The sequence below is a fragment of the Drosophila kikkawai genome, chromosome 3L (assembly GCF_030179895.1).
Source record: "Drosophila kikkawai strain 14028-0561.14 chromosome 3L, DkikHiC1v2, whole genome shotgun sequence".
Taxonomy (NCBI): Eukaryota; Metazoa; Arthropoda; class Insecta; order Diptera; family Drosophilidae; genus Drosophila; species Drosophila kikkawai.
In genome coordinates, this window is record NC_091730.1 from 21,789,245 (window position 1) to 21,805,579 (window position 16,335).

The following is a 16,335-nucleotide window of genomic DNA, read 5'->3' on the forward strand; positions in this document are numbered from 1 at the left end:
TTAATTCATTTACTTTTACCTATATAGTTTATGTTTACAGTTTATATTTACATTGTTCAATACAGTAAGAAATAGTTCCTATTGCAGCTTTATAATTTAGCAGTCCGATTTAGATAAAATAAAAGCAGAAATTCCTCAAAATGGAATAAAATATGATGATAAAAATTATGAAATTAGAATATATATCATTTTTTAGTTTAGTAACTGTTTTTTCCAGATAGCTCCAAAACTGAATGACCTTTTGTTTAAAAAACGGACTGTCAGACTATATGGACTGTTAAAGCTGAAAATATATATATATGTATTTATTTTGTTTATAAAATATAATTTATTACTATTATTAATAATTTGGATCAGAAATGAGCTCAGCTCTAATTGGAGGGTCTAGAATGGAGCCACACTACTTATACCTACCCTAATTCTTAAATCATACCCTTTCATCTTACCGAATAAGGGAATAAGGAGTGTTTTTTTGTTTGCAACGCAGTGAAAGAGACGTTTCCGACCCTATAAAGTATATATATTCTTAATCAGCATTAACATGCGAATCTTTCTAGGCATGTCCGGAAGAAATCGATTTTTTGGCCATTAAAATTTGCAAAAATGGCCAAAAAATTTGATTTCTTAAAATTTTAAATTGGTATGAAGTTTTTTTAAATTAATAAAAACTAACACAAAACTGCTTTCCGAATCCAAATTAATGTATTTTTGGCTTAGTTATAATATATTTTAATTGTTACCTGCAAGGGTATAACAAACTTTGGCTGGCCAAAGTTAGCTTTCTTTCTTGTTAACGATAAGTTCGTAATTGACACTTACATTGCAGTGCGAGATATTCAAATATGTAAAATTATATAAACTCCTTTAAGTTTCATTAAACCCCCCTTTCCTGAACTGTAATACAAATACTTTTCAGAGGCTTTTTAAATTAATTGCAAATACTTTTATTATGCTGACAATTCTCACATACACTTGCCGTAGTTTCGTCACTTAAACTCAATTGTTCGCCCTCCATTTGATGTTGTAAACATTTTGAATCGTTAATACGTATGTGCCTGCATTGCGGTTCGAATTTAAAATTAGATAAATTTAAGAATTTTGGAATTATTTATTGGCTGCGTTCGCGCAGTGTGTTAGTTTACCATTCATTCGTTTACATCGTTTATATTTAACATAAGAGAAACAGAATCCATCAGTATCATCAGTTGCTTCTGCACACTTAAGGACTAAAGGCTAAAGGCTAAAGCATATATATGCGAAATGAAAGTACAAAATACATGTGGGGGAGGCTAGCAGGATTGCCCAACTAAAGATCTAGCTCGCTCCGCCTGGATGCTTCCCGCAGACTTGCGTTTTCAGTTTTTGATTGTGGTCTACGAAATATACAGCAGCAGTGTATATCTCGTTAATGTTATAAATAAATGTAAATTGCAAAGTGGCATACGCCCCGGCTTTGCGCCTGACTTAAGCCTTAAATGTTTTTGTGAACTTAAAGTCTAAGAACTTAATTACCTGCTGCACTTGGCTGTGTGTGTGTGTGGTGTGTGTGTGAAAATGTACAAGGCAAAGAGCAATACAAAATTATCATCATTAAATTAAGAGTACGAATTATGCATAGAGTTTGTGTGTAAAGTAAAAATGTACAATTGTTGCTATTCATATGAAATATATAAAACAAGCTAGCGCGTTCTCTTCCGCGTATGTGTGTCATGCAAGATTGCCATAACTTTTGCCTACACATATCCTTGAGTCTCGAGTGTGATCGATGTCCTTCTGATCTTTGCGTATTTAGTGGCACGCGGCCGCTTTTCCCCATTTGGTCAGCGGGGGAAAAGCGACAGGTGCCCTGTGCTGCACTGAGCAAAAATAGTATCGTCAACACATTATCGAAACGAAAACGTGTTCACGAGACTACTTTTTCTTTTAGCTTTACTTCTAGGTTTCTTTTCATGTTCTCACGTATTCAAGTGCCATATAAATCTGGTTCTATATATGAGTATATAAATCATGGCTGATAGATCATGACTGATTGTTATGGGTGAAGAGGGAAACGTTGCGTGCTTACAATTAGGTGAGGTCTGCTCGTAGGTGCACATATGACTATGGGTATAGTATGATATAGCTTGCACTGCCATAGGATCAATGACTTTCTAAAATCAAAGTAAATACACAAAGCATACAAAGGGTAAAATGTCTCTCGAACTTGGCTTAGGTCAAAAATGTACAGTGTGAAGAAGGGTTTGATGTGTTCAGTGGGTGTTTTTGTGTGTGTGTGAAATGGTATGGCTGTCCTACAGAACGCAAAGTTATGACAAAAGTACACAAAATGAATCAGACATACGCTAGATTTGCCGAGTAGGTAACTTTTAAAACCTTAATCTTAAGCCTAAGCGTACAGCGTGCACTCGATATAGCTCGTGGGCACAAAGCCCTCGTCCCAGCCATTCGAGTTGTTCGCCCGCCGCACCCGCGTCCATCCATCCCCCTGATCGATCTCAATCACCTGCAGCTCCTCGCCCTCGTTCATGGGTATGCTGCCCTCGCTGGAGGCTGTTTAAAAGGATTTTAAAAATTAAAATAAGATTATAATTTAACTTTTCTTAGAAACTCACCTTCAAAAGGATACAGGGCTCGACATGTGCCCAGTGGATTCAGTGTCTCCACTTCCGTTTCGTAGTAGGTGTCCTCGCCGATGGCATTCTCATTGGCACTGCCTTGTCCGGAGCCGGGCAGCGATGTGTGGGAAGTGCCTAAGCCGCTTTCGGGACTGGCCGAACTGCTGGATTTCACCAAGGGAAAAGGCAAAATGAAACGAAATATTTGAAGAAGTTGCAATTTTCACATTATTCATCAGTGTTGTCATGTTTGGTGTATAAAGCAATCAAATCAAAAGGTCAAAGATCAAACCAAAAACGAGATTTACAATTTAAGAGCTACAAATTAAGAGTCAAAGCTAATTGTTATTTAGAATTTTGCTTCTTTTGGGCATTTTTGTGGACTTTTCTGGCAGGGCTCGTAATTTATATTACTTATGAGTTCTGCTTTCTGGGCTGTGTTATTTTGTTATATAGATTTTTGTTTTATGCAAATGAGAAACCGAAAAAGGTGGAAGAACCAACACCCTATGAAAATGCCACACATACACCGTTAGAAAAAGTGCAATGTGATGAGATTAGATATGCCAAATCATAATACTACGATAATGTATGTACGAGTATAATGTATATGTGGGTGAGGGATATATATATATATAGTATAAACATTGAACGTAGACTTATGAGTGTACCCGTTATTGTTATTATTATGCCCATTTTGTATTTGCGCCACATTATCCTCAGAACCTGACCTGCTTAAGCTGCCAGCATCGTCGGGCTGGTCGTCGCCATCTTCATGATGGTCATCGGCGCTGCCATTGGAATGTCTAAAAACGAAAAGGAACCTCATTACACTCCGGATTGACTTAAATCACAAAAGCAAGCTCACCTAGAGGTTCGGTGACCGTTTTGCAATTGATTTCGATTCGCCTGCGGACTACTGGTGGCCACCTGCGCCTGACTGGCCTTGTCCAGGTAGCCCTGGTACTTCTTCAGATCCAGCTTCAGCTTCTCCAGCTTGTGCTCCGACTCGTTCAGTTGCCCCTCGACGGTCATGGGATTGCCCAGCGAAGAGTTCGCCTCATAGACGATCTTCATCTTCATCAGGCCATCCCTGGCATTCGTTTCCTGGGCAATCTTCTGCTGCAGCTCGGTGATCTTGCCCTGCAGCTTCTTTCTCCGCTGATTCGGTGGAAGATCGCTGAAGTCCTCCTTTTGCCCGTCCGCAGTCAGGGAATTCTGTGTGCATCAACACAAGGATTAGTTTGGAATATAAAATAAATATAATGATACATATTGAGAGGCGAATGCAATGAGTAATAAATACGATACAAATTAGGACTATATATAAAGAAAAGAGGACAACACGAGTTATACAGCAAGGCGACATCCACAACAACAAAAGAGAGAGTTGCAGCAAAGACCTTATAATAACAAGATGAGTAACGAGCTGGCTCTAAGAATGTAAGTCTTTAACTTTCTTCGAAAACCAGTTTAAGGACCAATTTCCTCGAAACATTATAAAAGATTTTCTTAATGAAACTATGTTGATCTGTTTCAGGAACTTTTAATTTTTAATTTATACCTATATTTCAATTCAAACGTCAGGCCGTTATGCATCTTGTTATTATAGTATTTGGTTTCACGCAGTGATTCAAAATAGTTCACAATTCATAAACAAAAATCATTACAGAAACGAAAGGGAAACAATAAATGCAAATATTCTGATAATCCAATGACCCGCTTTCGACATCAATCACTAAAAACCCGTTTCCGACATCAACAGGCCATTAAAAAATACCATAAAGAAAAGTTATGGAAATGGAACATAAGGGAAAATAACAGAGGCGATAAAGGCAGGCGACATTCAATCATGCAGAGGGGTTTTTTTTAAATAAAAAGACTCAACTGAAGGGAAATCATAAAGTAGAAGATTTAGTGATAATGTGTGAGTGTGCGGCGGCTGCTACTTGGTTATTTTCTTAAACATTTAATTATATTTAATAGGTTGTGTTATTTTTGGAACTTGACTTGACTTAAACTAAGGCCAAGAATATGCCGATCGTTCAGGCGTTTAAAGTGAAAGTGGTGGTGGCCCAGAGGCTATTAATTAAAATTAATGGAAACGATATAATGCTTGCTAGTGATGGTTAGATTCGTATTTAGCTGCATTGTGATTAGTAGATAGCGAGATAGTGTTGTTTAGGGGCTATGGTTTAGGCTAGGCTTAGTTACGAGTTAGATTTAGAGTTAGTTAGGAGAGAGAGAGAGAGCTGAGAGAGATTCATCATACCTTCATGGTGATGCAGGCTTCAATTATCTGCCGTTGCTATTGGCAGCGAATTGTTTTAGTAATTGCATTTTATTTAAATTGTATCACATGTTTGTGGTATTGTGTTTGTGTTCGTGTGAGTTTAAGCATTTCAATCATTTCAAAAACCGAATGGCAGCGCAACAAATATGTGTACAAAGGTAGAAATCAAGAGTTAATTCAATTAATAATTTGCAGTTTGTAGAAGAAGCTTTGGGATTTGGGATTTCGCTTGGGGCGTTTCGTGAGGGGAAACTCAAAAAGCAAAGCCGAGTATTAGTAAATGAGAGACACACAAAACATGGCAATATGCAGTAATATGTAGTATGTGCAAAGACAATATAATGCGTTACGCATCTTATTCATTATATTGTCTTTGCTCAGAGAATGTGGTGTATGTATTTAGCACGGATGGGGATCACGAAAACGAGGCCTGGGACACTTGGTACTTACGGCAACACAGACATCACCATGGTCCAAGTTTAAATAAATAATGGGTATCGACAGATTCGATCAAACCAATATAAAGATATAGAAATAGAACGGAAAAGAGAGAAGACTGGATGAGTAAACCATAAGAGACACAAACCATAACCGAGGCCTACGACTTATCGATACGAACGAACACACGAAACTTAACAACTAATCAAGAAGCGGCTCAACTCAAGAGGCTGGTGCAGAGAATGGAACGGAGGAGACAAACGTGAGGAGAACTGAAAACTCTGGACTTTAAAGTTTGAGAGAGAGAGAGAGAGTGGAAAAGTGGAAAAGGTCACCCCACCGATGAACCCCCAGAAGCGGACGTGAGCTCCCTCCCTCACCTTGGTGCTGCCGAATATATTGAAGATGCCCACGCGCTTCTTCAGCTTGTTGGCACCCATCGTGCCCTTCATCGTCAGGTGGTTCGATATCGAGTTGCTGTAGTGCGATTCCTGCACGGCATCCGGATCGAGCTTGGACAGATCCTCAAAAGGTATGTCACGTGGTGGCGTGAAGCCGGATTGGTATCTGTTGGGAAACATGTTACCATGAGTAAAATTTAGGAAAAATAAATTTAAAATCCAAACAAACCTTTCTATGACTTTGAAGGAATCCTCCTTCTCGTTGATGGACTCGCCGGCCTTGACAATGCCCTCCATGCAGCGGGCAATGATGGGCGCCACCGAGGACTCCACCTCCGCCGCCCCAATGATGAACTCTCGAATGCCGCGCGTCCTCTTCTCGTCCAGTTCCTGCAGCCGATTAAGAACGGCGGGCAGGAGCATGCTAAAGTGCTGCTGCTGCAGGTTGTTGGTCTTCTGCAGCTGGTTGGCATACTCGTTCTTGGCGTCGTCCGACTGCTGGATCTTCGCCGTCATCACGTTCTTGTAGCGCTCCACCTCGGCACGACTAAGATTTAGGTCCATGTCTGCCCGCTTGTAGCTGTCCACGGCCTTCTCCGAGTCCCGGTAGGCCTTCTCGTAGTTCCGCTTGGCCCGGTCCAGCGAGGAGAGCTGTGTGGTGAGGTTCTGTTGCAGCATTGCACCATCGCTAAGGCATTTCTGTAAGGGAGAATACATAAGATCGGAATTAGTTAGCCGTCCATCATGGGCTTAGCCCACGCACTCACCTTGCGATCTTCGCGCAGTGTCTTGGAGAGGAGCGTCACTGCCTGGATGACCTGGAGCTGGAGGGACTCGGAGACCACTTCGCGCTGTCCCGCCAGGTCGCCCACCTCCTTGAGCAGATTGCGAAAGGCCTGCATCGATGTGTATCTGCAAAGTAAGTAATAGGAGCATGTGAATCAGTTCGACCTACGCGTCAATTGGCGCCCGAGGAAGGCTGCTTATTTTGTGCACAGAGAGAAAAGTCCAATTAATATTAATTATTAATTTAATCTGCCATATTATCAGGGTTTCCATATATTTGGTGTAGTGATATATCAATTCAAAAAGGTGTGGGCAGCTTTGTGACAGCCAGTTAACACCTTGATTATTTTTATTAACTTCTTTCTTCCTGTGCAAAAAATACATCCAAGTTTGTAAGTCACTCCATAGTCCACAGTCGAGGGCCCGATTTATGGAGCTCTCTGGATTGACAGGGCTAGACACGCGCTGTGGAACGCCCACGCAGCTCCGGACTTTGTCCATCATCGCCGTCGTCACAATAGCCCCTCAATATGGCCGAGGAACGGGCATGATTTTATGGATTTTACAGCTGAATATGGCAAAAGCGCTTGGCATTTCATTACCAAGTCTTCCACTTGGCACTGCCTCTTCATTGTCATGTTACACACATGCCACAGTCGCAGTCTCAGTCACATTCGCAGTCACATCCCAATTCACAATCCACAATCCGGAGATCTATTTGCGGGTCATGATGTCAGAGTCAGTCCAAGTGCCAGATTTGCATGGCGTGTAATTAAAAACTGAGACTTCGAGACCTCACACACACACGTCCGCGGAGTGAACTACTTGAGGCCAAGCCCCAAGTGGATTTTTCCCGGGCAAATTGAATGGCACAGAGCACGCACAATTAGAGCTCGAGTCAACCCAAATGAGATTATATCCCATCCCACAGCCCAGCCCGAATAACAAGCACTTAGCACTTTGCCAAACAAATATGGCAAACAAAGTGCAGCAAATTATGGATAATTTTTCAAAACATTTAACAGCACGAAGAAGGTAAGGTATAAAACTAAAGTCTATATATATTTTTTTTCTATTCGGTTAATGCTTACTCATTGTCTTCCTCCTCCTTCTTTTTGGGCTGATAGTTTTTCACCAGGCGCCTGCAAGAGAAAGAAACGAAAGGTAAAATCCATATCATGGCATTAGTGAAACTTTGTTTTTACATAGCCAAGTATACTAAGAAATAATAATAATATAATAATAATAGTCTGCGGCAGCAGAAGCAACATATTTGCATTAACACGAGACTTTTCATTTCGCGATTGCGATTGCCAAGGCGGAGCACGCAAAAGATTTCACTGCTCCGCGCATATTAAATACAGTTTTTCCTTACAGTTTCATGCGGCTGCTTTGTGGTCTAGTTGCTACTCTTACTCGGTATCTATGTATCTCGGAGTCGAACCCCTTACTACCAACGATCTCATCCAGCAGCCTCCGGAAAGTTAAGATACACTCGGAGAACGATCTTGAGAGTTGTTTACATTATTTGATATTCATTACCATTAATAATATAATGGAAATTCTGGGAGACTAAGAGGTGTTATTATTATTTTCTTTTTTAGGAAAATTATTCGTTTTTGAATATCAAAACTTAAGATTTTCTCTAATTTTCTACATAATTAGAAAGTATAAATTAAAACCATTAATCCCTAGGGTCTTAATTTCCTAACAGAACTCTTTTATTAATTATCAAAATATTATAAGATATCAAGAATAACAAGTTTAGGTCCTGCCACGGTCGCCATGTAGAAATTAACACCTCAACCTACCACATATGTTTAGTTAAAAGTCTAAGTTTCTCTTTCCAGTGTACAACTGCAACTAAGACCGCGCCAGACAACGTTAGACGCGTAATGATAAAGTCATTAAAACGAGTCAAGACGGTAGCAGCTCCCAGCCATATCAGGGGCCACAGTTCAGTCCCACCACGAGCAGAAGAAGCAGTAGAAACCACTACGGAGCAAAGTCATCAAGCCAAGCAGCGACTCATTGTGGGAACACTGGTGGCAGGCAGTGGGAAACTGATTCCCCCACGATCTGCCAACCGGACGGACCAAACACCACCTTGGCGGCAACATAATCTTTGCTTAAATTAAACAATTATGACTGGAACTATGATGGACGGGACGGAACGAGACGACCCACGCAGCCATTGGCGCGACGTTGGGCAATCGACTGGGTAACTCAAGCCTAATCCCATTAGCTCCCCACATGTCCAGTTCGCCTTGGGAAGGGGTAAAACTGTAGCTGGGAATCGGATTCGGGCACGGAGGCAGTCGCGTGTCAATTGCGTGGGGCAGGTCGTGGTCAGCACTCGGGTGTCACTCAATTTAGTGCAATTTATGGGATAGCCAAGGGTTGGCGTTGCTCGTGTCTGTCTCTCCGCCGAGGTGTGGCTGGCTCCCCTTTAAACCGAAAATTCCTGGGGTCCATAAAAGTAAAAAAAATATCAGGCGTAATTGAAATGCGCCACAAGAGTATAATGCACACACAATTAGCTATTTACGATTATTATTGTTTATGGCGCATTGTCGTTCTGTCGTCGCCAGGCGAAGGTCGCTCAAGACAAAGACTTGAATTAAATAATACACGAAGCCTACACGAATGGATTGTTTTTTTATATTTAATACTTGGCCAGGAACGGAACCTGGTCAGCCGGGCAATCGGGCAATCACTTCCACAAGTGGACGACCTTGTGCTTATTACTTGGGAGCTGCTTTTTGTCTTAACATTTACATTAGCAGTGAGAACATTATTTTGGCAGCTGCAAAAGCCACAAAACATGCCACAAATGGGTGAGGCCTGTTGCAACTGGCTAAATAAATGCTCAATACAAAATATTTATATTTAATTGGCGATTTGTTAAGGCCAAATACGGAGGCGCCAAACGGCAAAGCACTTTGCAGTGCCTTAAAAGCAGTTTTTAAATGGTTGAAGGTAATCCTTGGATATTGATATTGACACTTTATTAATTTTTAATATTAAAATCACTTTTAAATGTAAATTTTAATTTTTGGGAAATTATTTTATGAGGAAATGTATTTTTATCATTTATGTTTATTTGTTTTTCGAAAGGTTAAAGGTTAAAGAATATAACTTAAGTATTTTTAACTTGATTAAACTAATTTCTTTAGGCTTTTTGATTAATTGATCTGTTGTAATTATTTTAAACAACTTTAATAGCTTTTTATATTCATATTTTAACTTAATATCATACTTATTTAATTTTTTATATATTTAATTTATTAATCAATCAAGACTCACCTTAATTTGCCGGCATATTCCGTTTCTATGGCCACACGATCGCGTAAGAAGTTGGCATACTTGTCCAAAGCATCGATGCCTCTGTTTGTGTGTATCGCTATATTATCGTTCTGATCCTGAAATTGTATAAAATAGACACATGGAATAGATTAGAAAGAGCCACGATACAAAAATACACTCAAAGCCTCTTGACATTGAGCCAATACCAATGCGTGGATCGAGAGCGACGCAAAAAAATAATGCGAAATTAATCTAATTTTTTAATTAGACCGATATATATGTTACGTAGAAATGAAACTGCGTAGCGAGCAAAATGGAATTCGCTTTTAAGCTCCGTGGATATAGATCTCTCTCGTCGAACATATATGTACATACGTATCTTGGAAGAGACCATAATGGATCGATTTAAATGAAACGAAACAACTGATCCATTAACTCATTAGCCATAAAGAGCTGGACCAAAATTGGCCGCTACTAGCTGACAATATCGTGTGATTTGGTTTTAATTTATTGTATGGGTATTTGCCAACATATATATTATTATGGGTAAATATGGGCAGCCACTTCCTCCTCGACTTGAAGTTATGACATAATGTCTGTCTCCCTCTCTCTATCTGGTTTATTTTCCTTCTTTCTTCGGGCCTGTCTTTGTGAGCAATTTGCAACACTTTTCAATGCTGTTTGTCAATAGCTCGCTCAATATAGAGCCAACAAACAATCAAAACAAACTGCGCTCCACTTTTGATTTTATTTTCGCACGCCGGCCAACAACTACAACGAGAAAAGACATCAAAAGAGACAGCCGTTTTGGCCGAGTTAGCTGCCAATCACGCCCCCAAACGCAATCATCGGTGGCAGGCAGATTTGAATTTTAAGTAAAGTTGAAAAAACCCCTAAAAGTCAGACACAAAATAAAACAGCTTAAATGGCAAAGAGACAAAACGAGACGAGACCCCAGACGCACGGCCAATTTGCATTTGAAGTTCAGCGGAGGAGAGGAGGAGACTCTCGTCAGGAAATTACCATCAATTACATAATGAAACCCAGTTCCGATCATGGCCCAAACAATTTTCGTGCCCAAAATGAGCGGTAAATTGTCGAAAATTTACGTTGTCTGTATATATTTGGTGTCGTCTTCAGTGTGAATGTTGTAATGTTTAATGTTTTCTTCCACCGATTATATTAATTTCGAACGCTTAACAAGGTTGCTGCTGATCAGTGAAATTTGGCAACATTTTGTGGCTTCGATTTTCCCTCGTCGTTCAATTAAAACGTGCCCGCCATTAATTAAAAACAATTGTCAATTACATACGTTTTCGAGCACATCATTAACGAGTGCGTTTGTAGAATATGTTTGATTTGACTTTTTGCTTTTAGGCCTTTGCTTGCGTCACCTCAAAAAAATGGGAAAAAACTTTCACCCGCTCCTAGGTGCGGCATCTTGGCAGCCGATGAAAAGCGTTTTTCGCGTGGAAAAGTGTCGGGCAACATGGCAAATGTCGCTGAAGTGGCGGCAGCAGCAGCAGCAGCAGCAGATGTCAAGCGAGTAGCTGCGGTAATTGAGTTGCAACCGCGCCGAGGGCGTTGCCTTCAACATGGTGGGTGGATGTATGAGCCACCAGGACGACTCTATGGGCCCCCAAAACTGGGCCTATAAATATGTCTTGGCTGTCAGTTGGTGCCCCTGGGAAGTGTCTGTTGCTTTTATGCAATCGAAGGCACTCGGAAAATTATTTTCATAACATAAATGGTAAGTGAATGCCCCTCTAAAGTGTTAACGCAGAGTTAGTCGAGCTTTTGTAAAAGTTAAACATTTTTTTATTGCAATTTTTAATGGTCTTAATGCTCTTAAAATTTACACAACAGTTCCGTGTGTCTAGTATTTAAAAATGTAATACGTAAGGTTCATTGGAAACATTTAAATCAAATAAAGCAAGTTAATAGTTAATAATAAAAGTCACTTTGATATTAAGAGAAATTTCATGAAAGTTAGAATCAACAAGTATGAAAACAAAAGCTAATATTTCTTTAAAGTGTCACATAAAAAGGCTAGAAAAATTGTTTTAAAAATCCTTTAAAGTAAAATATTTTCCATATTAGTCAAGATTACATGACATCTAAAGATATTTTCCTGTTTTTCTTGTCTTTAAACCCAGATTTTCTGTAAAAAGATACCATGAATATCGTGAATTCAACATTTTCTCGCTTTAACCCAGTTAAAAACCTCGTTTCTTGGGACATATTTAGCATGCAATTTCTACAAGTGCACCTGGCACAGACAGCTTTTGCCCCCAGCGCCTTTCCATCAACCCAACTCAGACTCAGACTCAAACTCAAGTCGGTTCGACTGAAATCAAATCAAATTAATTTACTTTGCACAGTAACTGTGCGGTGGTGCGCTTGCGCAATATTCCCGCCCCCCGCCGGCGGGAAATTGTTTTTCCAATTGATCTGCTCCACCTATATAAATATACATCTATATGGACACATCTATATATAAAGAGACGAATAATGTGTGCGTGCCAGTTTTTCCATGTTGCCTGATTAAATGGAATGGCAAATTGGCCGACGGTTGTCTGGGCAGGAAAGTTGCCATTAGCGCCGTTGATTTATATAAATGTTTAATGATAGGCCCCAGAGTCAAATGCATTGATTATGATAAGTCTATGCTGTTGCCGGGATTACGAGGTGAGAAAGGAATGTCTGGGGCGGCGAGAGAGAGAGAGAAAGAGGTCTTCTTCTGGATCGATCGATCGATCATCGATTGATTGTGAAAGAATGTGGGAAGCACTTATGTTTATATGCTGTTTTTTTTCAGTGAATTTCTATGGATGCCGAACATGATCACGCTGACTCTCAGCTCATCATGATCATCGTCATTCGGGGCCTGACATTGATAGACGACTCTCGAGGTTGTGTTCGCCAATCGGATCGCATTGTTGACCTTGACCGGATCGCGTCGAGAGATCGCAGAAACGATTCCAAGATCGGAGGCAGTCTGCGCATATAAGGAGTGCTGGCATGAAAATGGCAAGGGTCTCTCGAATTGGCTGGAGGTGGAGCCCAGGCACACACATGTGTTTTCTCCCCTCAGGTTAATGACTCGCATTTAAATAATATTTATTTATTTAAGCAACCCAAAGCAGGAAGATTAATGTCGCAGTCGCAGCCCAAAAGCTGCCTGGCTAACACTAACAAGCTGGCCAATAAATCATGGCGAAAGTTTTACATGGGGGCATCATCATCATCATCATCCTCATCGTGGACATCAACTGGTGTCACAGAGTTTATTAGCAAAAGAAGAAGCCCCAATCCAGAGAGACGCACCATCCAATCCAATCCCGATACCAATTCCGATTCCCACTTGATGACTTTCACTTGACACAAGTTGGTTCATCAGCGTCATGAGAAACCATCAACAAAATTGTAGCAATAAGAATCGAAAGGCAAAGAAAGGCCAAGTGAGTAACACGAAAAAAGAAAAACATCCAAAAACCAAACAAAACAATGACAATAAAAAGCAATAAAGAAATTAACAAATTGCTGGCAAGAGGAAGAGAGGCCGCAGCCCACAGAAATAAAACATTGAAAAGTGTTAAATTCGATTGAAGATTGTCATCGATTGTTTGGGTTCCCCCCTCTGGGCACTGTAAGTGTGAGCAATCAATGCCGTGAATAGTGAGGAATTTGTGGTGGAGACCCTCCTCGATATAAGGGCAGCATTCCATCACACCGAGTGGGTCAAGATTGAAGGCTGATCCGATTGATTAAACGCATTTGTCGCGTTTTATTTGTCCACAAGCTTGCATTGTTCTGTTCTCTGCGGGCTTTCATCCATTAAATCGTGCCTTCGATTCGTTCCGATTCGTGTTTCACAGGGCTCGTGACATTCGATCGAGAAGGAAATTGGAACGGGGACAAGCATTAAGTACTGACGATAATCGGGGAGAGTATTATTATTTATTACTGTGTATTGTGAGAATATATACTTGTAGTATTTATACAAGTTATCAGGCATTCTAATTGAAGGTTTACGTGGGGAGTATATGATGCTGATTGCAGTTTAAAGAATTTATATTTATTTATATTAAAGAATTTTGTATACCAATATATAAAATATATATGTATATTCATATCAAACAATTCTAACTTAAATTTCATGATTGCTCCTCTCTGCTATTCCCTCTGATGGGTTCTTGGAAAGTTATCTCATAGAAAAAGTACACATATCAACCGCAAAACCCCAGGTATATTTAGTTTCATATATTATTTATGATAGTTGCTGTAGATAATGGCAATAGCCTATACCCCTTACACCTTATACCACTTAAGGGAAAATGGTAACCACCATTATCATGGGCCAGAAATCAGACTGTTGCGCAATACAGTTGCAACGGTAAAGGGAAATCTCTGGCCTGGTCTGCAGACCCCTGAGCCCTGTCAATGCTCGTTGTATGTCTCTTTATGTAATGACTGCCAAATGCAACTGCAACTGCAACTAACATTGCAACTGCAACACACGAGGGTGTCAATTGAAGCAGAAAGCGTTGACGGCGACTGTCTGGCAGTTGTCTATCTCTATCTAAAGCTATAGCCATCTCTTTCAGCTTTTATCTGATAATGCACTTAAATTTTTTTTAAATAAAATAGAGATGCAAATTTAAAAAAAGTGTTTATACTGCTAAAAATAATAAATTCATTGAATTGAAATATAGATTTGTTGCTTAAATCATTCATTAATATTTTATCAATCACTTCTTAATTTCATGGTTCAGCTTATTTTGATCCTGAAATATTAAACAATATGAAATGTGTATATAAATTGTCATTATTTGTTAAACACTTGACTACAAAGGGGGTTCAAGAATTGTTTAATTTAATATACTGATTTTAAATAAAACAATTCTTAATCCTTCAATTTAATTAACATTTTTCAACAGAAGAACTTAAAAGAAGAATAAATTGATTGAGTGATATAAGAATTTTATAATTCAATATGTGAAAAGTCTTTTTTTTAATTTTATTACTATGATCTTAAAGTAAACTTCTCTCGGTGTACATCGCTTACAATATGGTTCCTGTTTGCATTACAATTGCAGGAGCTCAGTCGACCAGAAACGTTGGCTTCCTTTTGCCTCGGCTTTGGCTTTTGTTTTTTTTTATTATTATAATTTTTGTTGTTTTTGTTTTAATGATTAGGAGAAGCGGAGAGCTGCAGAGAGAGAGAGAGACCTAGTTCGGACGACCGACTAACCGAGCGAGCTGATGGCAATGCCAGTGGCTAAAACTGGGTAACAGGTGCACAGCGGTGGGCTGGGACACGGTGGCTGTGGGTTGGTTTTGTTACCAACGATTTTGTTACCACCACCGGTCGGTCGGTCGGTTGGTCGGTCTGTCCGCTTTGTTATTCAGCTGCGGTTTTGGAAGCCATAGGCAGCGGCTTAAACAACAAATGGGGTGGCTTAAACAACGAATCTAAGCCAAGTTAGTTGTTCTTTGTACACTAAACAACAGAACTGTTAATGTTGGAACTTGGAAACGCTTTTTTATTACCCTTAAAATATGAATTAAACCATAAAAAAAGTAATAAATCAATAGCGAAGTTTAATGCTAAGCTTTCTGGTGGAATTACTGCACTTGTCTTCTAACAATCTGTGTTTCTGTGCTTATTAAATCGAACCAACAGATAATAGATTAATATAAATGGAAAGTAAATTTTAAAATTCTCTGTGAACAGAAGTACGGATTCAGCTCATGGACAACTCAACTCGTTCAATGAAGTTCCGCAGCACGCTTTTTTATCTGCAACGGACGTGGCACGCAAACAACTGCCGCAGCAGAGGCAGCAGCAGCAATAACATCAGCTGAAGCGGCAGGAGCAACATGCACAACAGCAACATATTCATTGCAACTGATAAGCAGGGGAAGTGCCTTCCACAAAACATATATGAACGAACACACATAGTGCCTGTGTGTATATCGATAGTGAAGTTGACCGCCCGCTCGGCATGACGAGAAATTGTTTGTTTTTTTTTTCGTGCTGCTGCACCCAGTTGACATTTACTACACGGAGCCAAAAGTAACACTAAGATAGTTAAGTTAACAATCAGTTTTTATCAACTAAACTATAATAAAAACAATAATAGGTAATTAATATCAAAATTTAAAATGTTTTTGCGAGTGAAAAACAAACTTTGTAAATATTTATTTAAAAATATTTTAAAATGATTTCATGCATTCTATTTCCATTTTTCCAATAAATAATCTGAAATAAGGCCTTAATAATATTATTTCTCAACATCAACATCTTTTTTCTCATTTTCAAAGACATTTTTTCAGTGTAAACGACGATGATGTTCGATGACTGGTCCCTTGACTGACGCAAATTGACATTGCCCCCGAGTAAGTGCAACATGCAACCTATGTCTATATGTCATATATGTCTATTAGCTTCCGCCACGCCCAGTTTTTTCGCCCCTCTAGCTTAGGTTTTTTT

The 16,335-nt window shown here is 39.6% G+C and overlaps 1 protein-coding gene across 6 annotated transcripts in view; it reads right to left on the minus strand.

The window, feature by feature from the left end:
- Window positions 1-1,088: 1,088 nt before the first annotated feature.
- Window positions 1,089-16,335, minus strand: part of Cip4 (formin-binding protein 1-like Cip4) — a 36,410-nt gene continuing 21,163 nt past the window's right edge. For 3 of the 6 annotated variants that reach the window (XM_017172878.3, XM_070285217.1, XM_017172880.3), the window contains 9 exons: window positions 9,840-9,955; window positions 7,625-7,675; window positions 6,515-6,659; window positions 5,977-6,446; window positions 5,727-5,913; window positions 3,484-3,833; window positions 3,287-3,421; window positions 2,613-2,779; window positions 1,089-2,550 (listed from right to left, as the gene is read on the minus strand). In XM_017172878.3, the coding sequence (XP_017028367.1) occupies window positions 2,387-2,550; window positions 2,613-2,779; window positions 3,287-3,421; window positions 3,484-3,833; window positions 5,727-5,913; window positions 5,977-6,446; window positions 6,515-6,659; window positions 7,625-7,675; window positions 9,840-9,955 (1,785 nt within the window). In that variant the 3' untranslated portion in view covers window positions 1,089-2,386. The remainder of the gene's footprint in view (window positions 2,551-2,612; window positions 2,780-3,286; window positions 3,422-3,483; window positions 3,834-5,726; window positions 5,914-5,976; window positions 6,447-6,514; window positions 6,660-7,624; window positions 7,676-9,839; window positions 9,956-16,335) is intronic. The other 3 variants (XM_017172884.3, XM_017172883.3, XM_017172879.3) reach the window with 3 other exon arrangements.